This window comes from Aspergillus flavus, chromosome 6 (genome assembly GCF_009017415.1).
Source record: "Aspergillus flavus chromosome 6, complete sequence".
Lineage (NCBI taxonomy): Eukaryota > Fungi > Ascomycota > Eurotiomycetes > Eurotiales > Aspergillaceae > Aspergillus > Aspergillus flavus.
In genome coordinates, this window is record NC_092410.1 from 3,228,026 (window position 1) to 3,250,500 (window position 22,475).

Below are 22,475 nucleotides of genomic sequence, written 5' to 3' on the forward strand. Positions count from 1 at the left end.
AAAACTTCAATAGGTCAAGCGGGATGATATGCACCTGCAATGAAGAACCCAAAATCTCACGCTAAACCCAATCCGATCCATAACAAAACTTGCGATCGCCGCCCCAGGCATCCACGGCAACCAGTGCCGCCATTTGCGCATCGCATCATTGCATTAATCAGCATCATTTTTCAATTCCAGATCGATTCATCTACAATTTGTCGCCATCTCGCGTCTAAGCCTACCATCTGATATACCCCCCTCAGTCAATTCCTCCCATCAACCCTCCAAAACAAACCTTCCATCATGTCGTGGCTCTTCGGTTCCAGCAGTAAGCCAACTTCTCCAGACCTCCGGTTCTCCGCAAGTCCACTCATTAACATACAAACCACCCCAGGTTCTACAGAGAAGACCCCCGAACCTACCCCGGTGCCTGCCGAGAAGCCAAAGGTACAATGACCCGGACGTTCCTCGACACATCTCTATACCCGATGCTAATCAAATATTTATACAGCCCTGCTGCGTCTGCAAAACTGAAAAGACCGCCCGTGACGACTGCATGCTCTTCTCGAAATCCGACGACCCCCAGCAAGAATGCAAGTCCATGATTGAACAGTACAAGGCCTGTATGGCTGGATACGGATTCAAGGTCTAAATTATTCGCTACAGGGGATAGGATCAACTGCACGCAGCTTGGTTTTCACTGCATGGTGTTTTGGGATTCGGGTTTATGCATAGACTGTATATTAGATTTGTATTGCTGTAATGGTTGGTGGAAACTCTCCTTTCTTGTGAGATAAATTAGATTGTAAAATATGACTCTTGATCAAAATTTGTGGGGGTTTAACTTGAGAAAAGTGTCCTGTATTAAAGCTTCATTTTAAGCTGTCTCGGCTTTTCTGTGTAGATAGGATATGGTTGGTGTAGGTTGCGCAATAAGTGTTATATACAAATCACAGAGCTATGCATGGCGCCCTTGAAAAGAAAATGGGTATCTCTCAAATTAACCTTCCGATCTGCCTTGAACGTGGGAAACAAACGCTTGTGTGTATTATTGGTTCTTTTTCTGCGTATCCTTTTCCACCTTGCGCCCAATCATCCAGCACTGTAAAACCAACTTCCGTAGGCACCACAGATACGTAAGTCCAAATCCGCCAGCACCGATTAGCACATTGAGTACCACCCAGAGGTCGGGTTTTCCAGGCGGAGGAGGAACAAAGGCTTCTAGCACATGCCACGCAACCATGGCAAGATAGAAGCACAAATGCACAAGTTTGGTGATAATGTGAGGTTCGAGGAGCGGCGAGGGGTCATCCGAAGAGCTTCGGCTACGGTAAACTTCCAGAGAGGCGGGAGGAAGGCCAAGTAGATAGGCCCAGAGGAATGTCATGACGAAATAGGGAACTCGGAGGCCGTCGCGCTGCAGAAGAGGGAACATCGTCCAAGAGCCAAGCATGTTGGCCCACCCCACCCATGCGCGGGTTTCTTTGCTTAAACCCCCATCGCCAGACAGCATGAGCGTCATGGGCAACAAGGGTAGCAGAACACTCTTCTCGTGGACTTGGAAAGAGAATAAGAAGAATCCCCAGGCTACGGTAGACAAGGCCGGAAGAAGAAAAGAGGCACGTGGGTGACGGAAAATTATGGCGCAGGGGATAAAGATTGATGCTAACGTGGCACCCAATGACACTCGTTGAAGCAGAGTCGCCTCGAATCGATGGAGTTTGTAGAATGTGTGGATGGCGCACCAAGCATTTGCAACCTTGTCCTCGAACAGACCACGAGCAAACGGAAAGATTCGGTGGATGACCTGCGTCAGCTGAAGCAAGGGTGCGTAAAGTATCGAGCTCTTGTCTAGCTTGATAGGCAGCGCCTGTAGTAGGGGAGGCAGCGGAATAGAGGACAACTCATTCTGAGCACCAGCACTGACTGCGCTCACCACGAGTGGGGCAATAAGAACGGCGAATGCGACAACTGTAACCAGGGAAATGCAAACAAGGCGGATGAGCTGAATCCGAGGGAAAACACAGATTCCCAGAAGGAAAGCGAACATGACGGGAGCGTAATATAGAGCCATTTGCTTGAACCCCAAGGCACCCACGAAAAAGATACATGCCCAGAGCATGCGTCCTGCCAAAATCGCATCCAGACTTGCAGCAACAAACCCCAGCATCACCGTGTTGTATTGAAAATGGCCGTGATCGATCAAAATGGTCGACGGCTGCAAAAGGATAGCAACCAGGGCGACAGAGGCGGACCATACGGGGACTCCATGCATTTGTGTGTATCGGCGCAGAAAATTGACAACTGCCGGGATGAAAATAAGATACTCGGAGACTACCACCGTAGCACGCATGTATACTTTCAGCTGAGGATCCTCGAAGCCACGGGACTCATCCAGAGCAAACCACGAGGGATCAAAGAGAGTACCACTGTCACTATCAGCATCAATTCTCGCGGTATCAAGCATTCACGTACATCTTTCCCAACAGCCAGCTATGATACGCAGTCAATGGTGGATAGTCAAGGCCCCAGTACTGCAGGTCGTATGTGTACCATTTTGACATAGGTAGATGAATTGTTATCTCCATCCAGTGTCTCTGCGCCTCGAAATCGCCATGCATCGGGGGTACTTGGAAGCCTACATGGGTTAGGAACAAGCCTCATTCACCGGGGGATCGTTCCACTTACCAGAGTATCCCCACAAACTCACGGCCCAGCGAAACAGGCCCACAGCCATCAAAATCAGAGGTAGAATGAGCCATTGAGATACACCTGCGCGAGCAGCCCATAGGAAAGACGCCAAAGGGAATGCAGGAGTATGTTTGCCGTTTCCATCGTCCACAATAAGGGCGTTGTTTGACCCGGTGGACGACAAGGGGAACTTTCTCTTCTTCCGTGGGCGGTAGGAAGAAGGGGGAGGAGCCATGTTGTCGAAACAAGATGCGATTAAGGGTGACCCATTGACTGCGTATCTGTCACACGAAACCAAGCCGGGGAATAGATGAGACTAAGGACAAAATCTGGTGAATCGGATAGAGAAGAAAGAGTCGGGGTACGGAGTAGAATAGATGGATGCGGCCAGCTCAATGCAATTGTTGGTTCCGGAGAATGACATACAGTGGGAAACTCTTCACCAATCAAATACCTACTCTGTCCCCACTCGAAGTACCTGGGCCAAGCCTAAATAGTTAGGCGGTCAATAATCCAAGTTTGCGCTAGCAGGACCTCATGAACCTTCCGATCGGGGGTAATAGGCCTTTTCACTTGCGTAGTGAGATGTCTCTAATTTGAGCAATAAATGCTAGCTTCAATTGAAATTCTCTCTTGTAGGTTTTTAGATAAAAATGCATTTTTCTAAATTCTCTGAGCGATATATAATCGCTGTTATTAATACGATTGGCGGCATGGATGTTTAAATAATTCTGCCGGTTGATTGATTGGTCCCTTATAGGTACAGAGCACCTCACTGGTCTGTCGCTGGGTCTGGTAGGCGGTGTGCAAGAATTTCTGCCAGCCCCGTTTTTTTTTTTTTTTTCTCTGTTCCGCCCAGGTCCACATCTTATCAGAGCTCCAGCTTTTGAAATTTTCTTTTCCTCTTTCTCTTTCCATCTTCACTTATTATTTATCCTTGCCTTTTACATTTCAATATCTTTTCACTTAGTAGTATTCCTACCGAGTGAATCTTACCAATCTCCCCCCCGTATTCACTTTCAACAGACATCCTGTGGGCTTAATACAGAGGGCTGTGGGCTGTGGCATATTGCAATATCTCTTGTGGGATCTGTGGGTTACTCTCGTGGGTTTCATTATACAGTTGCGTATTTCCTGTCCGTCTCTTGTGGGCTTGAACACTGTCGTTGTGGGTTATTTGTGGGTATCTGAGAAATCTTTTCTCTGAAATCGGGTGATTGAGGGATTGTACGATTCGCCGCACATTCGTGGGATCTTATTATTAGACAATCTTTTGCTTTGATTTATACTTTGAGGTTTATCATACTTTGGTTTGTATTGCCTTCTCACTGTATGATCATGTTATCCTATGAGCTAACTGTCGGTGTCGCCAGATTCAAAATGTCCAAGACTAAGTCCGTTACCAAGAAGGGTGCTGAGAAGCCCGTTGACAAGGCCTTGAGCAAGGTCAAGGACTCTGGTGTCTCCAAGGCTTCCCAGTCTCCCAAGGCCAAGAGCAAGCAGATTGCTCGCGAGGTCGCTTCCAAGGGCGAGAAGTCTAAGCGCAAGAAGAAGGAGCCTACTCCCAGCAGCAGCTCTGAGTCTGACAGCGATGAGGAGATGGAGTCTTCCAGCTCCAGCAGCGAGAGTGAGAGTGAGGAGGAGAAGCCTGCCAAGAAGGAGGTGAAGAAGGCTGCCAAGTCCTCCTCTGAATCTTCTTCTGAATCTTCCTCTGAATCGGAGTCCGACTCTGACAGCGACGAAGAGATGGAGGACGCTTCCAGCAGCGAGAGCGAGGAGGAGAAGCCCGCCAAGAAGCAGAAGCAGGAGTCCAAGAAGGAGTCCAAGAAGGCCAAGGAGTCTTCCTCCGAGTCTTCTGACTCTTCTGAGTCTGAGTCTGAATCCGAGTCTGAGGATGAGAAGCCTGCTAAGAAGGAGGTGAAGAAGGCTGCTGAGTCCTCCGACTCCTCCGAGTCGGACTCTTCTGATGAGGAAGAGGCTCCTAAGAAGGCTGCTAAGGAGGCCAGTGACAGCGACTCATCCGAGTCCGAGTCAGACTCTGATAGCGAGGAGTCTCCCAAGAAGGTATGTTGTATTGTTCATATCTTGTGTCATTTCGGATGCTTATAGTTTTAGGAGTCTTCCGATTCCAGTGACTCTGACTCTTCTGAGTCTGAGTCTGAGGACAGCGAAGAGTCTGCCAAGGACTCCAAGAAGCGGAAGGCTGAGGAGGATGTCTCTGCCACTCCCAAGAAGACCAAGACTGAGGAGCCTGCTGCCGGTGCATCGGCCAACCTCTTCGTTGGAAACCTCTCCTGGAACGTGGATGAGGCCTGGCTTCAGAGTGAGTTCGAGGAATTTGGTGAGCTCTCTGGTGTTCGTATCATGACCGAGCGCGACACTGGCCGCTCTCGCGGGTGAGTATTTCTCCACCGAATCGTTCACGATACCGTACTAACGCTTTCAGATTCGGCTATGTCGAATACACTAATGCTGTCGATGCCGCTAAGGCTTTCGAGGCTAAGAGGGACACCGAAATCGACGGTCGCAAGATCAACCTTGATTACGCTACCGGACGTCCCGCCAACAGGGAACAGGGTGGCTTCCAGGACCGGGCTCAGGCTCGTGCCCGTTCCTTCGGTGATCAGGCCAGCCCCGAGAGCGACACTCTCTTCGTCGGCAACATCCCCTTCAGTGCTAACGAGGACTCTCTGCACGAGGTGTTTGGTCAGAAGGGAAGCATCCTGGGCATCCGCCTGCCGACCGACCCCGAGTCGGGCCGTCCCAAGGGCTTTGGATACGTCCAGTTTTCGTCGGTTGAGGAAGCTCGCGAAGCCTTCAACGAGCTGAACGGTGCCGAGATCGATGGCCGCCCGGTCCGCCTGGACTTCAGCACTCCCCGTGCCAACAACGGCGGCGGCGGCGGCGGCCGTGGTCGTGGCGGTTTCGGTGGTGGACGTGGTGGTCCTCGTGGTGGAGGTGGCCGTGGCCGTGGCGGCTTTGGCGGACGTGGTGGTGGTCCCCCCAACAAGGCCCGTGGCGGTATCCCTGAGTACAAGGGTACTAAGGTCACCTTCTAATTTAACACGATACCCTGACGAACCGTTGTTTTCTTTAATCTCCGTTGAACAGGATTCAGGATCGTTTGTATGATTACGTACGGGTTGTTGCTACTGACTGGCTTTGAGCACTCGAAAAGTTCTTGTGGTTTCCCATGGTTATTGTAATTGGATAGAATGAAATAATGGATGATCGTCATTGATTCAATAGGAATGCGCTTTCTTCGTGATAGTTTTTGTCCCCATAGTGTCAGTCCTCCAACTCGGTGTAAAGAGGTATAAGGCTCTAGCCTTGGCAAATGCCACTTGGTGATCGCCAGGTAAGTGTTCCCCATGGACAGTTCCGGTCCTTCTCAGCTTTGTTCCTTGTTCCAGGTTTCTTGTCGGTCTTTGCCTTTTGTTCTCCTTTTTGTCGCATTCCCGGTTTTGTTTTCGGAAAGTCATTGTGGCTACTATTTCAATTACTACCTGGTCCTCTGCCGATGTCGGGTGAACTGTGAGTGGCTCCCGGCGGTGATCTGCTGATTGAACTTAAACCAGCACGAAGGCAGTCAGCTGTGCATCGACATCATTCCTTATTGCCAGTACTTACTTCTTCTACTTCGCCCTCGACCAGTACTCCCCGTCCTCACATCTTCCCTCCTCCCGCATCTCAACCAACCACCTTGACTCGTCCTCTGTCAAGGTCGTGGTTTTGATGGGCGATGTGAACTACTAACTAATTAAATTGATTGTGGTCTCCGCTCCTGATAAGATAATCAAACGCAAATAAACTCATCCATCAATCCACTTACTTGGTTTTCCCCACGCACTTCCCCCCACTTTCATACACTCAACCCCTTCCTGGGCTTATGGTCAGTCTACCATTCTTGACCGCTTCGGACGGTTTCCTTACAGCCACAGGTGGTCTGATTATGTGGATGTGATATTGATCGGCAAACACCCCTCCTTCCCATCCATCCTCATCGACTTTATTATATTTCTTGGGACCCCGTCTTCTCTGACATTTCACCACTTTGTTTCCCCCAATACTTCTGAACGACCAGATACACAACGCTATGCAACCAAACCACTATGACCTGCTAAGTCAGGTGCAACCAGATGAGCCTCGACGAGCGCCACGAGACGCTCATCATCGGAATCCCTTCCAGTCACGTTCTCCATCCGGTGTTGCTCCCACGAGATCCGAAGGTAAGTACTTCATTCTGCGAACAAATATCTGTCTTCTTTGCTTCTTTGCCTCCTCTTCTGCAACTTCCCTGCACATACAACATGCATATAGTTACACCCCTCATTCCAGGCATCACCGTTTCTGTTATAGCAATATGTACTCACTTCAGTATTACATAGACTCGTGGATCGAGGTCGCCTCGCAGCCCTCCTCCTCGTCGCTTTCCTCCATTGCTACCAATGATGACATCATCACAACGGGTCTGCGTGTCGAGCAACATGGGTCGAGAGCATACCATCATCGTAGTCGACGACGGCGTCTGCAGCGCCTGGCTGCTGTCACAGCGGCTCAGGTTGACTATTCGTCCCGTGAACAGAGCAGTAGTCAGGATGAGTACGAGGAAAGTGAAAGTGAATCGGACCGCGTTATGACAAGTTCCAATGAAGACATGCCTCAAAGACCCCTGGGAGGTCCGCTATTAGCCCACTCTGGGCCTCCGTCGATGTCGGATATTCCCTCGAGTGACGAGGATGATGCATCAACAGCGCTGGGGATGCGAATCAGCTCGTCCCCGTTTGTCCCACAGCCAAATGTCTTCTCCCATCCGCCGGCATCGCAAAACCCAGCCTGGACTAGGCCAGTTGAGAGGCGTCGTCCTCAGCCTAGCGAAGTATCGAATTCCAGCCGTCAAACGGCCATCCGACGGAACTCTCAGGCCGGCATAAGACCAGCTCACAGGCAATCACAACAGCATAGCCCATACAATATGATTTCACCGTCTTACCAGGCAGACCACGATGCTGCTCTCCGCTCAAGTCTCTCCACCCTTCTTTCTTGTGCGGCCGCTGCACGGGGTCTGCCGAAATCCGACCCCCAACCTTCCCCAGCCTCGGGGCCTTCTCGAGCACAGCCAGCTTCGTTCCGACTAGTGTCGGAGTCAGTTGCAATGGGGGAACATCTATCTGAAGAAGTGCCCACATCGGCTGTCGAGACCAACACATCTAGGCGGCCCATGAGTCATAATCCAACCGTGGCTAGTTATTCACCACGCCCTTCTCCCTCCGCTCCGAAGGTGAGACGGCGGTCTAGTTCCCCGAGAGAACACCACGCCTCGGCATCTAGGAAGAGTCGTCGGGCAACCACGGCAGACTCGGCAGCTAGTCCTACGATTATGACATGGGTTATCAGCGCTGGTGTCGTGGTTCTCTTCTCGGCAATCAGCTTTTCAGCAGGTTATGTGATTGGCCGTGAGGTCGGAAGGATGGAGGCAAGCACAGGAGTCGGATCCGTCATGGGTGATGGCAATTTTTCTGGTGGCAGAACGTCCGCGGCTTGTGGCCAAGAAGCCATCAAGGGAGGCTTGAAGCGGCTCCGATGGAGCTCTGGAGCTGCTGGATCAGGAGTCATTGCATGAACTACTCCATATAAGGACGACAGCGATGGATCTAAAAGGTATCTATGAGCTGAATGGGCGTTGGTTACAGTTTTACAATGATATGGTGTTACGAGAGCTTGGATGCACATATTTTCCCTCCCACCATTCTTTATATTCTTTTCTTTTGTTTGGCAGTTCCTATATTATACTTTCCTTATGTCTTTTGGTGTTGCTTGCATAGCAACCTCTTTTGATTATATCCAAGTGATGTATGGGCTGTCTCGGGATGTCTTGAAGGAAAAGTTCCTGGCCGAGCTGTTCGTAGTTCTTTCGATGTGGTTTTGATCTTTGGCGTTACGGTCTGCTTGCGTTATAAGTTCCACATGTGTCTTGCAATCTATACCCCTTTCTCTTCATCAAATTTGGGCGTAATGGTCCCTAGAAATGAATGCAGTTAACTAAAGCCGGGAGTTCCCAATAAAGTGACACTTTTGGCCAATTCCGACGTAAAGGTGACATGGACATCACGCATTGCCTCTCGGGGTATCAAAAAATGTAAACCATTAAAGGACTAAGTCTTTGAAACTGCTGCGTCAAATATGGCAGGGTGTCTTGACGTTATCCTTTGGTATAGACCTGGAAGCGCATACGATACTTATGAAGCATATTATAATTCCCGGTAAGCGGCTAAGTAGGTATGTAGGTAGCTTGAATAGTCATCTGATTTTGGAAGAATTACTCGTCATGATACAACCACTACCCTTTTCTATACATTTCCACTTTTCAATTTATCCCCGCCATAAATCACCTCGACAAGGCAATGTCATCAATTCTCATGATCATCTTAACGGTCTCAGCGGCGAGTTCGATCGCGCTGGTGCTCACCAAAAGAGGTTGCAGGATGTTCTCCTCGGTGATATCGTCCTTCACACCGCCGCTACGGATGCTGACACCGGCGTTGTGCTGACCTTGGGCGTGGCGGTGACGCAAGTCGGTAACCACCTTGATGGAGTTGAGACCGGCATTCTCAGCCAGCGTGGTGGGGATGATTTCCATCGCATCCGCAAAGGCCTTCCAGCAGATAGCCTCTGTGCCGGTGAGCTCACGGGCGCGCTTTGCGAGGGTCTGGGCGACTTCGATTTCGGGTGCTCCACCACCGGCAATAAGGGCGCGCTTCTTGACCAAGCAGCGGATGACACAGAGGGCGTCGTGCAGGGAACGCTCCGCCTCGTCCAGGATGAGGTTGTTGGCACCGCGAGCGACGATCGACACGGTCTGGTTGGTGGTAGGGGCGGACTTGATGCCGGTGATCTTGACATAGCGGGCCCCGGAGGACTGAACCTCCTCCACGAGGTCAGCAGTGCCCAGCTTGTCCTCGGTGAAAGAGTCGACGTTGGCGACGGGCTTGCAGCCAAGACTCTTGCACAGGAACTCAACTTCATCACGCTCGATGTCCTTGATGGCAAGGATCTTGAGACGAGAGAGGAAGTGGAGGGAGAGGTCGTTCACAGCATCACGGAGAATGGATTTCTGAATAAGGAGGACGTTACACTTCGTCTTCTGGATCTTCTTAACCATGTTGAGAAGGTACTGACGCTCCTCCTTGAGGATCTTGTCCATCTGGCGGTAGTCGTTGACGACAATCTGGTTCTCCATCTGTATTTCATCTTTTGTTAGCAATGCATGCAATAATTTTTTTCGAAGAGAATCAACCCACATCAGGCTTGGGCGGGCTTAGCTGGAACTGAATCAGACCTATCCGGGCCTTCTCAATTCTTGTGGGACCGCCACTGCTCTTGATAACGGACTGGTTCAACACCAAACCATCAATCATCTCACTATCTTCAATTGTGCCGCCAACCTTCTTAACAATCCGGATATTCCTGAGGTCAACGTTCTCAGCAGTCTTAGGATCCACGACCTTCAGCACCGAGTCGACGGCCATAGGGCCAAGGAGGCCGGAGTGCTGCGAGACAATTTTCGATGAAAGAGACGTAGAGGCCGCCTGGAGTAAAGTGGAACGGTCGACCAGGCTGATAGGGCGGGACATGTTGTGAAGGATCTCGACGGCTGCGGCTGCAGCTCTTTGGAATGACTCCGAGATGACGGTGGGGTGGATGCCCTTGGACAAGAGACGCTCTGCAGCACCCAGCAAGCTTCCTGCGATTACGACAACCGATGTAGTTCCGTCACCAGCCTCAACATCCTGAGCGGCACTCAGGTCGACGAGCATCCGGGCTGCGGGATGCATAACGCTCATATCCTTCAACATAGTGTTTCCATCGTTGGTCTGCGGGGGTTAGCATTCGAGTTGCTGGCTCGGAAGTAGGATTCGTACGATAATCGTGTTGCCCTTGGGTGTTTGGATCTAGAATTGTATGAGCCACATATCCTTCTAGAGAGAGATATACCAGAGGTCGTACCATTTTATCCATTCCTCTAGGTCCCAAAGACTAATTGATACGTTAGCCCCTCATTTGGGATGCATACTATTGCAACATCCATACCGTTCTGATGGCATCGGCGACGGCTGTTTTCATGTCAGTACCATATTTTCCAGAGTTTCAGAGCGTAATCAATACCTCTAGCGGCCAGAATGTTGGACGTCCGCACAGCCATAGGCTTCTCCTTGTCCTGCCCGACTATTAGAACCCGTCCCACGCCAAGTATTTCTCTCTGCGACACGGACGCACCTTGAAGGCGTTGTTGCCAGCGGCCCCCTGAGAGACTGCCGTAGCCATTTTGAAAGTTGTCTCTTATCCAAACACCGTACCGAAAATGGAAAATAAGAGGAAAGATGGGGGGGTAATGTGACGAGGGAGATCCAGACCGTGGAGGCGGCTCTGGGAATTTCTTGTGCTGGTGTTGGGCTTGGCACCACTAGCGCAAACAGCTCGAACCGACCGCCGCAGCAACCTGGAGCTCACACCTGATTACTTCACTCTCTCTCCTCCTTCCGATCAAGCTCTCATCTACCATCCATCGTCCTTTTTTATCCGTTCACGCTAACTTTACGTATACCATCGACTCTTGTCCTCTTACGCCCCGTTTCTTTAAACCTCGATACACCCTTGTCCGCTGTCTTATCGCCTCATAACCACTACCTCTCACCATGCCTAGCGCCACGGGAGAGAACTGGGAGAAGTACAAGAAGAACTTCGCCGATGATGAAGAGCCAGAGAAGAAGATCACCCCTCTCACAGAATCGTAAGTGATACGATGGCTCCATTTAGATAGTTGCTTGGTTTCCGGGGATAGATGGCTAAATATTACTAGTGATATTCAAGTGCTGAAAACATATGGCGCCGCTCCCTATGCGAATGCCTTAAAGCAACTCGAGAAGCAGATTAAAGACAAGCAAGCAAGCGTAAACGAGAAGATTGGTGTCAAGGTATTTCGACCGAGCTGAATCAGCCTAAATGTGCGAACCTGACATGTATAGGAATCCGACACTGGTCTTGCACCTCCACACCTTTGGGATGTTGCTGCAGACAGGCAACGCATGGCAGAAGAGCAACCGTTGCAGGTAGCCCGCTGTACGAAGATTATTCAAGATGAGAAGGACTCGGATAAGAGCAAATATGTCATCAATGTTAAGCAAATCGCCAAGTTCGTTGTCAACCTAGGAGAGCGAGTGAGTCCGACGGATATCGAGGAGGGCATGCGGGTTGGGTAAGTTTACCGGCTTTCTATTGCTTGTCCTAGGTCTAACTCTGGTTTTAGTGTCGACCGGAATAAGTACCAAATTATGCTGCCTCTGCCTCCTAAGATCGACCCCAGCGTAACAATGATGACCGTTGAAGATAAGCCCGATGTGACATACGGAGATGTTGGTGGTTGCAAAGAGCAGATTGAGAAGTTGCGAGAAGTCGTCGAGATGCCTCTTCTTTCCCCAGAGCGCTTTGTCAACCTCGGTATCGACCCACCAAAGGGTGCACTTTTGTACGGACCTCCCGGTACTGGTAAGACTCTTTGCGCTCGAGCTGTGGCCAACCGAACCGACGCTACTTTCATTCGTGTCATTGGTAGCGAGCTGGTTCAGAAGTATGTCGGTGAGGGTGCCCGGATGGTTCGAGAGCTTTTCGAGATGGCAAGAACAAAGAAGGCGTGCATTATTTTCTTCGACGAAATCGATGCCGTGGGTGGTGCACGTTTCGACGACGGGGCTGGCGGTGACAACGAAGTCCAGCGTACTATGTTGGAACTGATCACTCAACTTGATGGTTTCGATGCTCGTGGTAATATCAAGGTCATGTTCGCAACAAACCGACCGTCGACGCTAGATCCTGCCCTGATGCGTCCTGGACGAATTGACCGCAAGATCGAGTTCTCGCTTCCGGATGTAGAGGGTCGTGCTAACATCCTTCGAATTCACGCCAAGAGCATGTCGGTGGAGAGGGACATTCGGTGGGAGTTGATCTCCCGGCTGTGCCCAAATGCTACTGGAGCTGAGCTCCGGAGTGTTGCAACAGAAGCCGGTATGTTTGCGATCCGGGCGCGACGAAAGGTTGCCACGGAGAAGGACTTCTTAGCGGCTGTGGACAAGGTGATCAAGGGTAACCTGAAGTTCAACTCGACGGCTACGTACATGCAGTATAATTAGATAAACGCCTTTTTCTCCCCTCTACATCTTGGATTACATTGCATGGTTGAATGGATGTGTATGATCAATTTTTTTAGCTAATGGTTCATTCTACGAATGTTCTCATAATAGGATTTCGCATATAGATGTGATCCAATCTCTACTAACCTGAGGGAGCGAAGGCAAGCGGATGGTCGTATATCCCTGCTGGCTCTCTTGCCGCCAGCGGAAGATCACATGACTGTACCGGGTAATAGATTATCTCAGCAATGGATAGTCAGCATTGTGTCATTCAGGGTGTAGCTCGATCTAACAACATAGGAAGGAAAATGCCGTAGGTGTCCCGCCAACGTCAGGTTGAGCAAGGCAATAGAAATTGAACGCTTCCCCGTCCATGTCATGACCAGCTACTCTGGGTACCGTCTGTCTCCGGGATTCTTCGCTGCTGCCGGGTTAAAAGAAGACCGGCCACGTGCCTTGAGATCCTCGGCCAATGAGAAAGCGCCGGCTGCCCGAGGTGATTACCACTGCGTGTATTCTCATTGGCAGTCTCGGCCCCGGTCCTCCCCGTCGGCAAGTGAGAAAAGGCTTATGTCAGCCAGGAATTCGGCCCAGCAGAACCGACGATCCAAAAGTGCAGCTTTGCGAGCACCACCACCACCGTTGACTTCAAGACTCTCCTCTCCCTATCTTTGTGCTGCTCTCTTCTCCCCCCTCCCCCCCTCTTAATTCCACTGTTTCTTCGGCTCAATAGAGAAGTGTTTCTTTTCTTTTGATCCGTCATCATGAGCTCCCTGAGCTTGCGGAGCCTAGCTCCCGCATCCAAGGTCAGTTAGCCGACGGTCTCTTCAGGACCCTTAAGCGCAATCGTTCCCTCTGTTTATATATACTGACGTAGCCGATTGCGCAGATTTCCCGTGCCTTGAGGGATCAGAGACGTCTTTTTTCCTCAACCCGGCCCGCAGGTACGCATTGGAGGTCGCGAAAATTGTCTATGCCTGCTTTTACTAACCCGTCCCTCCGCAAGCCCGGATTTTTGGCAGCAACCCATTGCGCGCTAGGGAAGCCACTGGCGCTATCGCCGAGAAGTACCCGATCATTGTAAGCCTATATAATACGACTACATCAGATGATTCGGGGCTCTGACTGTTTTGACAGGACCACGAGTACGATGCTGTCGTCGTCGGTGCTGGAGGTGCTGGTCTTCGTGCCGCCTTCGGTCTGGCGGAAGCCGGTTTTAACACTGCCTGTGTCTCGAAGCTCTTCCCTACAAGAAGTCACACTGTTGCTGCCCAGGGTGGTATCAACGCTGCTCTTGGAAAGTAGGTCATCCCTTGGCGAGCGTGTCAATAGCAGTGCGCTAAATTTATATACTACAGCATGCACGAGGATGACTGGAGATGGCACATGTACGATACCGTGAAGGGTTCTGACTGGCTCGGAGACCAGGATGCCATTCACTACATGACCAGAGAAGCCCCCGCTAGTGTTCGTGAGCTTGAGGGCTACGGATGCCCCTTCTCTCGTACCGAGGACGGCCGTATCTACCAGCGTGCCTTCGGTGGTCAGTCCAAGGAATTCGGAAAGGGCGGCCAGGCCTACCGTTGCTGTGCTGCCGCTGATCGTACTGGTCACGCTCTTCTTCACACTCTCTATGGACAGTCCCTGCGTCACAACACTAACTACTTCATCGAATACTTCGCCCTTGACCTGCTGATGGAGGATGGTGAGTGCCGCGGTATCATTGCCTACAACCAGGAGGATGGTACTCTGCACCGTTTCAAGGCCCACCACACCGTCCTGGCCACTGGTGGATACGGACGTGCCTACTTCAGCTGCACTTCTGCCCACACTTGCACTGGTGATGGTATGGCCATGGTTGCCCGTGCTGGTCTTCCCAACCAGGATCTCGAATTCGTTCAGTTCCACCCCACAGGTATCTACGGTGCTGGATGTCTGATCACCGAGGGTTCTCGTGGTGAGGGTGGTTACCTGCTCAACTCCGAGGGTGAGCGTTTCATGGAGCGTTACGCTCCTACCGCCAAGGATTTGGCTTCTCGTGATGTCGTTTCTCGCTCTATGACCCTGGAAATCCGCGAGGGCCGTGGTGTTGGTCCTGAGAAGGATCACATCTACCTTCAGCTGAGCCACTTGCCCGCTGAGCTCTTGCACGAGCGTCTGCCCGGTATCTCGGAAACCGCTTCCATCTTCGCTGGTGTCGACGTGACCAAGCAACCCATCCCCGTCTTGCCCACCGTCCACTACAACATGGGTGGTATCCCTACCAAGTACACTGGTGAAGTCCTGACTCAGGATGAGAACGGTGCCGACAAGGTTGTTCCTGGTCTGTACGCTTGCGGTGAAGCCGCCTGCGTGTCCGTCCACGGTGCCAACCGTCTTGGTGCCAACTCTCTTCTGGATTTGGTCGTTTTCGGTCGCGCTGTTTCTCACCGTGTCCGTGACATTGCCACCCCTGGCAAGCCTCACCGTGAGCTGAGCTCCGACGCTGGTGCTCAGTCCATCAAGGATCTCGACTTCGCTCGTACTGCGGACGGCCCCAAGTCCACTTTCGAAATCCGTAACGCTATGCAGAAGGCCATGCAGACTGACGTCAGCGTCTTCCGTACTCAGGAGAGTTTGGATGAGGGTGTCGCCAAGGTCACTGAGATTGACCAGTTGTACGACCAGGTCGGTACCAAGGACCGCAGCATGATCTGGAACTCTGACCTCGTGGAAACTCTTGAACTCCGCAATCTTTTGACCTGCGCGTATGTATCACCCTGAAGAGCTCCGGCAAACAATATAGCTGACCACAGATGATATAGCACCCAAACCGCTGTTGCCGCCGCTAACCGTAAGGAGTCTCGTGGTGCTCACGCCCGTGAGGACTACCCCGACCGTGATGACGAGAACTGGATGAAGCACACTCTCACGTGGCAGAAGAAGCCCCACGGCAAGATCGACCTGGGCTACCGTGCCGTCGAGCACAACACCCTGGATGAGAAGGAGTGCAAGCCGGTGCCACCCTTCAAGCGTGTCTACTAAGCGTGTCACGCCAAGTGTGATCCGACGAAGAGGTGTATTTCGAGGAGGAGGGGTCGTTTGAGTGGAGGAAAAATAGCGTCATGAAAACCTGGCAGTGTTTATTTCCCGTGTGTTTATATGTGTATATCCAATTTCCCAGGCGATGAGTTCGGTGTACTCACGTTGTATTGTTATTTTATAGCCCTTTCTTACCGATCATACAATTGGAGTTTTCTTTTGTGTTGCAAATATCGTTTTAAAGAATTGAAAGACATAGGTTAGAATGCCTCTAGGTCGATTAGGGTTGGCTCAATACCGTGACTTCATTAAGTTTCCAGTGCAAGGCACTTTCAAACTGAACATATCGTCAATTTGGCTCAATCAACAATATGCCCAGGAGAACATTTGATTGACCAATTGATTATCCTGGTTCTTTGTTGGACCTGTGGACCCATAAGTTAAACGAAACAAAGAACACAGGAACAGCCACACCCGTATCTGACATAGAATTGAACGCTGACAAGTTAAACCAGCAAAAAGAGTTCCACTTCGATTCTCAACAGTTCGAACTCTCTGTGAAACAAAGTCTTTGCGGCCCAAATGAACATACGGATCGATCCGATTTTGTCTATTTCAGGAGCTATAGTTCTACCCGAAGTCATCATCACAGCATTTTCGCAACATCCCCGAAGGGGAACGGCATCTATGTCTGGGAATTGAGCCTTGTGGACGGTCAGGTTTCTTACCTGTCCTACACATCCATGCCGAGGCCCTGCATGGATAGTAATCGCATTGGACCACATGGGTCTGCCAAGTCGCATAGCAAACAAAGGCGCAGAACCCTGCCCACTACGCACAATGTCTAGCCTTCTTAGCCTAGACAGTGTGGATATTATGGGTGCACATTGAGTGACTGTGACCCTAGGGGGCTCATCTCTTTTCGTGCCCGTGCCTTGGATAATAGACACCTGGTGCTCCCTAGAAGGCGAGTCGTCTGGCTCGCCTTGGGAAGCTCCTATTACGTTTGTTTTCTCATGTGCTTCTGGGTTCGGAAACCTTACGGACATATATCGCTTGCTTATATGGTCTTAATTCTATCTTCATTATGGGCCCCTGCTCCGGTAAGAAGCAGTGGTATGTCTGCTCTCAAGGCCCTTTCCAGGGATGTTGTTCCGTCGATCCATGTTCTGCTGGTGGTGTCTGTCCGGACGATGATGATGCGACAACAGTTACCTCTATAAGCACATCTACAAAGGTCCATACTGTGACACCCACAAAACCCGTCTCTTCGAAACAGTCCACCTTTGAGACCAGCACGACCACAACTAGTCGTCTTGAGACCAGCAATACTCCCGGGACCACCACCGCTTCCACAACCAGCACATCAAGTACCAGTACCGGCACCGGTACAAGCGTTGCCGACAATGTCAATGCCGATGCGGAAACCGGACATGGAACGCCTGTTGGGGCTATCGTCGGAGGAGTAATAGGGGGCATTGCATTTCTCATACTCCTTGCTATTGCCTTGTGTATCGCCTATCGCAGAGGCAAGAAGCGTGTAAGGCAATTCACCTTTCTTCGCAGCCCTCACACTGATATCTTCAAGGAGACCACATTTGATACCGACAACAAACCACCACAGAATGACACAACGACTACAGAACAAGTCACACACGGTACTCAAACAAAACTCCCTTCCCATCCCCCTCTACACGTAGTATCTTCACTAGTACCCTCACACACAGCAAACTAACAAACACCCACCAGCACCAACCAAAAAGGAAAAAGCCGAAACCAGCTCCCTCCTTACCCCAACCGACTACTCCACGAACGGAACCACCCCCATCTCACCAACCTCCACTGCTGCCGAACTAGACGCATTCCACCTCTACCCTCCCCAAAGCCCCTACACCCTATTCACTCACCCAAACGCCTCAACCCCCGAGCCCAGCGACACAGGAGTCTACACCCCCCGCGCCGAACTACCAGCCCAGCCCACCCGAGAACTCATTAACATCCCACACGACCAACGCCAGTCTTTGAATCAGTCGATCTCATCGCAGGGACCGACACACGCCGAACTACCAGCCCAACCTTGCAGGGAGTTGATCAATGTTCCACATAGCCGACGTCAGCAACCTGCTACACTGCCGATGACAACGCCATGTGAACAGGTAGATGAGTGTGTGACGCGTGCAAACTCACCGCCGGTCGTTACCACCGATGGCGTGGTCTTGTCTGCGAATTTTGATACTTCTGCTTCTCCTGAGGCGGATGTCCTCTCTACTCATGGTCTGGCTAGTTCCCATGCTATGAGTTTTATGGATTATGATACTGCTAGGAGGTCGATGCTACCGGCGCATCGGCCGGAGTGGGTAGATAATCCTGGAGAGGGAGTGACTGACAAGTCGAAAGGAGAAAAGCATTCGAATAGGCCCGAATGATTGTATTAGTAATGATAGTGATGATTGGGCGATCTTGACCGCCGGGAGAGAAGTGGATCGAGGTTGGGATTGGATTCTTCATGGAATGCTTTACCTTTTCTACTAACTTTTTATTCCTCCATTTAGTTTCCTTTGTGTAGGGCTAGGTATGTTTTAATTTATTACGGGGTCTTTGACTTTGCGGGGTTTAGCTCAGCGTGTATGTAGCTATGATATCCATCAATATTTCTTTCATTTATTATATGGCGCTGGAGAGCAGAAAGATGAATATTTTGTTTTTCAGCTCGTCACTCGTCAGTATTCTCAAAGCCAGTCTATAGCCGATTTCACCCTAGTAGCTGGTTGCCTTTTGCTGACTATTCCTCCTTCTCACTGCCTTGTCAGCCAGATGTCTACGGTTAAACTCGGTTCTACTCTGGAATCACAATTCACTCGCATGATGCACTAGCATAGGCGCATATTCCTTGTGGGGCTGTGACGAACACAACACTAAAGTCGGTGGACGAAACGGTCCCAAGAAGTCACAAACATGAATGTCCCAATTGCTATGTCCAGGTCAGTTGCAGAGCGCATCAAAAGGGCATATATCCCCTCCATGGCTAGAAACCGAAAGGGCATGCTCGCAAGAATCTCCAGAGGCTAGAGCTGAATATATCCAAGCTACCCTGAGCGAACATCTCTGTTGCAGAAAATGTCGGTCAATTCTTTGGTTGAAGATGTGTCATTGAAACAGGTATCTTCTTGACCGCCATCTTTTTGCGGTGTCGGAAAGACCTATTCAAGGTATAAAGGTACGTTCTGAAGGCTTGGACACGTATTCTTTCTGTTGATTGGCAGAACGAGGAGATCTGCAAGGCTGCGATCTGTGTCTGGGTGGTAGATGGATTTGGGATGTTTCGTTTTGCAAAAGCATGTAAGCATATGTGATCGCGGCTACGCCGTACTGCTAAGAAGAGAGGCTATCACACGTAGGGGAACCTTGTAGCTCCACTAGGGAGCTACCTCAGCTGCCCCCAACTTGTATATAAAGACAGCAGCTAGCCCCCGGGCCTACAGAAGGTCGGCAACTCTCTACTTCTCATAGCATCCCGCTACTTGCAATCTCACATATATAAGGCCTCCTTACTTCAGGAGCGGAAAATAGCTCAGTACGTTCAGTCGATTTATTGCCCCTGTTTCGAATATCATAAACGCCTCCAAGAATATCAGGAAGGATGTTGGATACCTTCGAACCAGTTGTAAGATTTCTCGCACAGTACCAAGGTGGCGACTATGTGAAAGGATGGGCCGAACTGTGGGATAAGGGCGACTTGATTGACTGGGATAAAGGGTTTCCTAACCCAGCCTTAGAAGATACCCTTATCCAGCGCCGCTCGATCATCGGTGATCCTGTGGTCAAGGATGCTGGGGGAAGCCAGTATAGACGGAAGGCACTGGTTCCTGGATGCGGCCGAGGGGTTGATGTCCTTCTTCTGGCCAGCTTTGGCTATGACGCCTATGGCCTGGAGTATAGTCATTCTGCTGTCGAAACCTGCAAGAAGGAAGAATCCGAAAGAGGCGGTAGATATCCTATCAGAAATCTAGAATTCGGAAGAGGCAGCGTCACTTTTGTGCAGGGTGACTTCTTTGATGATGCTTGGTTGGACGCCCTGGGTTTACTGCCAAATGCCTTCGATCTGGTGTATGATCACTCGGTAAGTAGACCCGTGCGGCTATCAATTTGCACAATGTATTGTTGGAGGATGATTAGGGAATCAAGTTGTACTCACTCTGCGTTTGGCAGTTTTTCTGTGCCCTGGATCCATCGCTCCGCTCCAGATGGGCACTGCGACAAACTCAGCTTCTTGTCCCCAATGGCCATCTAGTCTGCCTCGAATATCCGAGGCACAGGAATACCTCGGAAATGGGGCCACCGTGGACTGCATCATCCGAGGATTACTGGAAGCACCTCACGCAGCCAGGAGAGGAAGTATTCAATTCCAAGAACAACCCGATTGATAGCGGGCTTGTACGAGTAGCACATTGGCAGCCGGACCGCACACATGAGAACGGAAAGGATGCCAGTGGTAATATTCAGGATCGCGTTGCCATCTGGTGTCGGAGCGACAAGGCTAGGAAAAGGGTTTGCAAAGACTGCTGAGCCTAAGCTGCGGTGCTGCCAAAATTCCAAGAAAGTATTGAAAATGTTATTTATATATTAAGATATGTATATACCAGATATCATCTCACTACTTTTTGTATGTCCCGAAATTGTAAATGACTGCGCACTCACAGTAGGCTCCTCAGAACAGAGGTCTGCTCCAAGACAGCCCGCCGACTGGTGCCGCCGACAGCATCCTTCAGCTCCACTGCACGCTCATAATCCAGACAGGTTTGCACATCTTCATCAAAGCGGGCATCAACTGTCTTCAGTTGCTCGAGGGACAGTGTATCCATGGGGACGCTGGTCTTCTCTGCCAGGGCGACAACACGGCCAGAGATGTGGTGACCCTCACGGAAGGGGACGCCCTTGCGGACTAGGTAGTCAGCAATTTCGGTAGCGAGCATTTCCGGGGCCAATGCAGCCGTCATCTTCTCGGGAATAACGGTAAGAGTCGAGAGCACTCCAGTTGCGATCTGGATGCTGTCGCTAACGGTTTTGATGTGATCGAGGAGGGGTTCAATGCTCTCCTGCAAATCCTTGTTGTAGGTAGTGGGAAGACCCTTGATCGTCATCATCAGACCGGCCATTTGGCCAAAGGCTCGACCGGCCTTTCCGCGCAGAAGCTCCAGGCTGTCTGTTTTCTGTCAGAGATGACTTCGTTTGTTGAGACATGAGGAACAAAGGGCATTGAACTCACCTGCGTTCTTCTTCTGAGGCATCAACGATGAACCAGTGGAGTAAGCATCAGACAAGCGAACAAAGCCGAATTCCAAGCTGCTGTAGATGATCAGATCCTCGGCCCAGCGAGAGATCTTGAGCATGAATGAGCTACCCCACTGCATGGTCTCCATGGCGAAGTCACGATCGGCGACAGTGTTCATCGAGTTGTACAGCAGACCCTCGAAACCCAGCTCCTTGGCCATTGACTCGCGGTCAATGTTGAAAGGGTTGCCCGCAAGAGCACCGGTACCAAGGGGACTACGGTTGACACGCTTGGTGACTTCACGCAGGCGCTGCAGCTCGCTGGCAAAAGCCGTAGCGTGCGACAAAATCCAGTGGCTCCACCGGACTGGCTGAGCCTTTTGCAAATGGGTATAACCTGGCATGAGGTAGTCGAGCTCGGCCTCTGCACGAGAGATCGAGACCTTAATGAGGTCGCACAGGATACTGTCCAGCCTGCGCAGCTCATCCCGCAACCACAACCGCATGTCAGTCGCAACTTGTTCGTTGCGGGACCGACCGGTGTGCAGCTTGCCTCCAATCTCCTTGCCAATGATTTCTGATAGTCGACGCTCATTTGCGGTGTGAATATCTTCGTCGTTCTCCTTGACGGCGAATGTATTGGTGCTCCATTCTTCGGCAATCTGCTTGAAGCCACGCTCAATCTCGGAGAACTCTTGCTGCGTGAGGATACCAGTCTTCACGTTAGCTCGAGCAAAAGCAATTGAGCCGGCAATGTCTTGTTTCCAGAAGATGCGGTCATAGGGCAGAGACTGGTTGTATTGAACCATGAGGGGGTCGAGGCCCTCTGAATAACACTAGGCATCAGTATCTCAAACCAAGGTACAGTGGGTAGATTTAATAGAGGACGGGTGTACTCACGGGTGAATCGACCTCCCCAGAGCATATTCTCAGCGACAGCCTTAGGACCGCTCATTTTGTATCTTGGGTAGAAGTTTGGGAAATTTGAAAGAAGAAGAGTTGCAATTGATGGAAACGGGACTTTATCTCGGGAGTTCCTTTAGACGATGATTCATCCAATGATTCACAGCGGGGTTGCGACATCGGGGACCTAGTCCCTATCCGGTAAGGTGTGTGTGTGGGCTTGGCCCAAAGAGGATGTTGTGAGTCGAGTCATACAATCTCTGCATAGCGAAGAACAAACTATTTTCATCACTTTTCTGAATTTATGTTCTTCCTGGTATTTTTAAAGGTTTGAGTATTTCTACTAATATTGTGCTACATTTTGTATTTTAGGAAATATGGGTTCTCGGCATATTTAACGCGATAGATATAATCTCACGG

General features: G+C 50.7%; 9 protein-coding genes across 9 annotated transcripts; 6 read left to right on the forward strand and 3 right to left on the reverse strand.

Moving 5' to 3' along the window:
- The first annotated feature begins 94 nt into the window (after positions 1-94).
- Positions 95-825, forward strand: F9C07_2286628 (putative cytochrome c oxidase copper chaperone Cox17). The gene is made up of 3 exons (XM_041294479.2): positions 95-310; positions 377-429; positions 494-825. The coding sequence occupies exons 1-3, from the start codon at positions 286-288 to the stop codon at positions 632-634; spliced, it is 219 nt and encodes a 72-aa protein (XP_041148762.1). The 5' UTR covers positions 95-285; the 3' UTR covers positions 635-825.
- On the reverse strand, positions 826-3,087 carry F9C07_2286629 (glucosyltransferase). The gene is made up of 3 exons (XM_041294466.2): positions 2,671-3,087; positions 2,458-2,620; positions 826-2,411 (listed from the first exon to the last, which is right to left on the reverse strand). The coding sequence occupies exons 1-3, from the start codon at positions 2,906-2,908 to the stop codon at positions 1,031-1,033; spliced, it is 1,782 nt and encodes a 593-aa protein (XP_041148761.1). The 5' UTR covers positions 2,909-3,087; the 3' UTR covers positions 826-1,030.
- On the forward strand, positions 3,088-6,291 carry F9C07_2286630 (uncharacterized protein). The gene is made up of 4 exons (XM_041294478.2): positions 3,088-3,983; positions 4,047-4,737; positions 4,789-5,069; positions 5,120-6,291. The coding sequence occupies exons 2-4, from the start codon at positions 4,054-4,056 to the stop codon at positions 5,730-5,732; spliced, it is 1,578 nt and encodes a 525-aa protein (XP_041148760.1). The 5' UTR covers positions 3,088-3,983; positions 4,047-4,053; the 3' UTR covers positions 5,733-6,291.
- Positions 6,292-6,769: 478 nt separating this feature from the next.
- On the forward strand, positions 6,770-8,296 carry F9C07_2075695 (uncharacterized protein; the record flags this gene model as incomplete). Its single annotated transcript, XM_041287090.2, has 2 exons — positions 6,770-6,902; positions 7,062-8,296. The coding sequence occupies 2 exons, from the start codon at positions 6,770-6,772 to the stop codon at positions 8,294-8,296; spliced, it is 1,368 nt and encodes a 455-aa protein (XP_041148759.2).
- Positions 8,297-9,061: 765 nt separating this feature from the next.
- Positions 9,062-10,998, reverse strand: F9C07_11738 (chaperonin complex component, TCP-1 delta subunit; the record flags this gene model as incomplete). The annotated part of the gene is made up of 7 exons (XM_041294486.1): positions 9,062-9,913; positions 9,975-10,547; positions 10,596-10,625; positions 10,681-10,710; positions 10,765-10,787; positions 10,840-10,891; positions 10,951-10,998. The coding sequence occupies 7 exons, from the start codon at positions 10,996-10,998 to the stop codon at positions 9,062-9,064; spliced, it is 1,608 nt and encodes a 535-aa protein (XP_041148758.1).
- Positions 10,999-11,142: 144 nt separating this feature from the next.
- On the forward strand, positions 11,143-13,468 carry F9C07_2286632 (26S protease regulatory subunit 7). The gene is made up of 4 exons (XM_041294477.2): positions 11,143-11,464; positions 11,534-11,648; positions 11,700-11,929; positions 11,981-13,468. The coding sequence occupies exons 1-4, from the start codon at positions 11,370-11,372 to the stop codon at positions 12,858-12,860; spliced, it is 1,320 nt and encodes a 439-aa protein (XP_041148757.1). The 5' UTR covers positions 11,143-11,369; the 3' UTR covers positions 12,861-13,468.
- F9C07_2286633 (flavo protein subunit of succinate dehydrogenase) lies at positions 13,469-16,165 on the forward strand. Its single transcript, XM_071510844.1, has 6 exons — positions 13,469-13,666; positions 13,750-13,804; positions 13,867-13,940; positions 13,998-14,161; positions 14,219-15,607; positions 15,665-16,165. The coding sequence occupies exons 1-6, from the start codon at positions 13,625-13,627 to the stop codon at positions 15,882-15,884; spliced, it is 1,944 nt and encodes a 647-aa protein (XP_071367974.1). The 5' UTR covers positions 13,469-13,624; the 3' UTR covers positions 15,885-16,165.
- Positions 16,166-20,480, forward strand: F9C07_2096538 (S-adenosyl-L-methionine-dependent methyltransferase). The gene is made up of 5 exons (XM_071508888.1): positions 16,166-17,539; positions 17,631-17,977; positions 18,038-18,155; positions 19,544-20,001; positions 20,091-20,480. The coding sequence occupies exons 1-5, from the start codon at positions 16,969-16,971 to the stop codon at positions 20,445-20,447; spliced, it is 1,851 nt and encodes a 616-aa protein (XP_071367975.1). The 5' UTR covers positions 16,166-16,968; the 3' UTR covers positions 20,448-20,480.
- On the reverse strand, positions 20,481-22,225 carry F9C07_2286636 (L-Aspartase-like protein). Its single transcript, XM_041294485.2, has 3 exons — positions 22,053-22,225; positions 21,148-21,978; positions 20,481-21,084 (listed from the first exon to the last, which is right to left on the reverse strand). The coding sequence occupies exons 1-3, from the start codon at positions 22,105-22,107 to the stop codon at positions 20,576-20,578; spliced, it is 1,395 nt and encodes a 464-aa protein (XP_041148753.1). The 5' UTR covers positions 22,108-22,225; the 3' UTR covers positions 20,481-20,575.
- Positions 22,226-22,475: the final 250 nt, after the last annotated feature.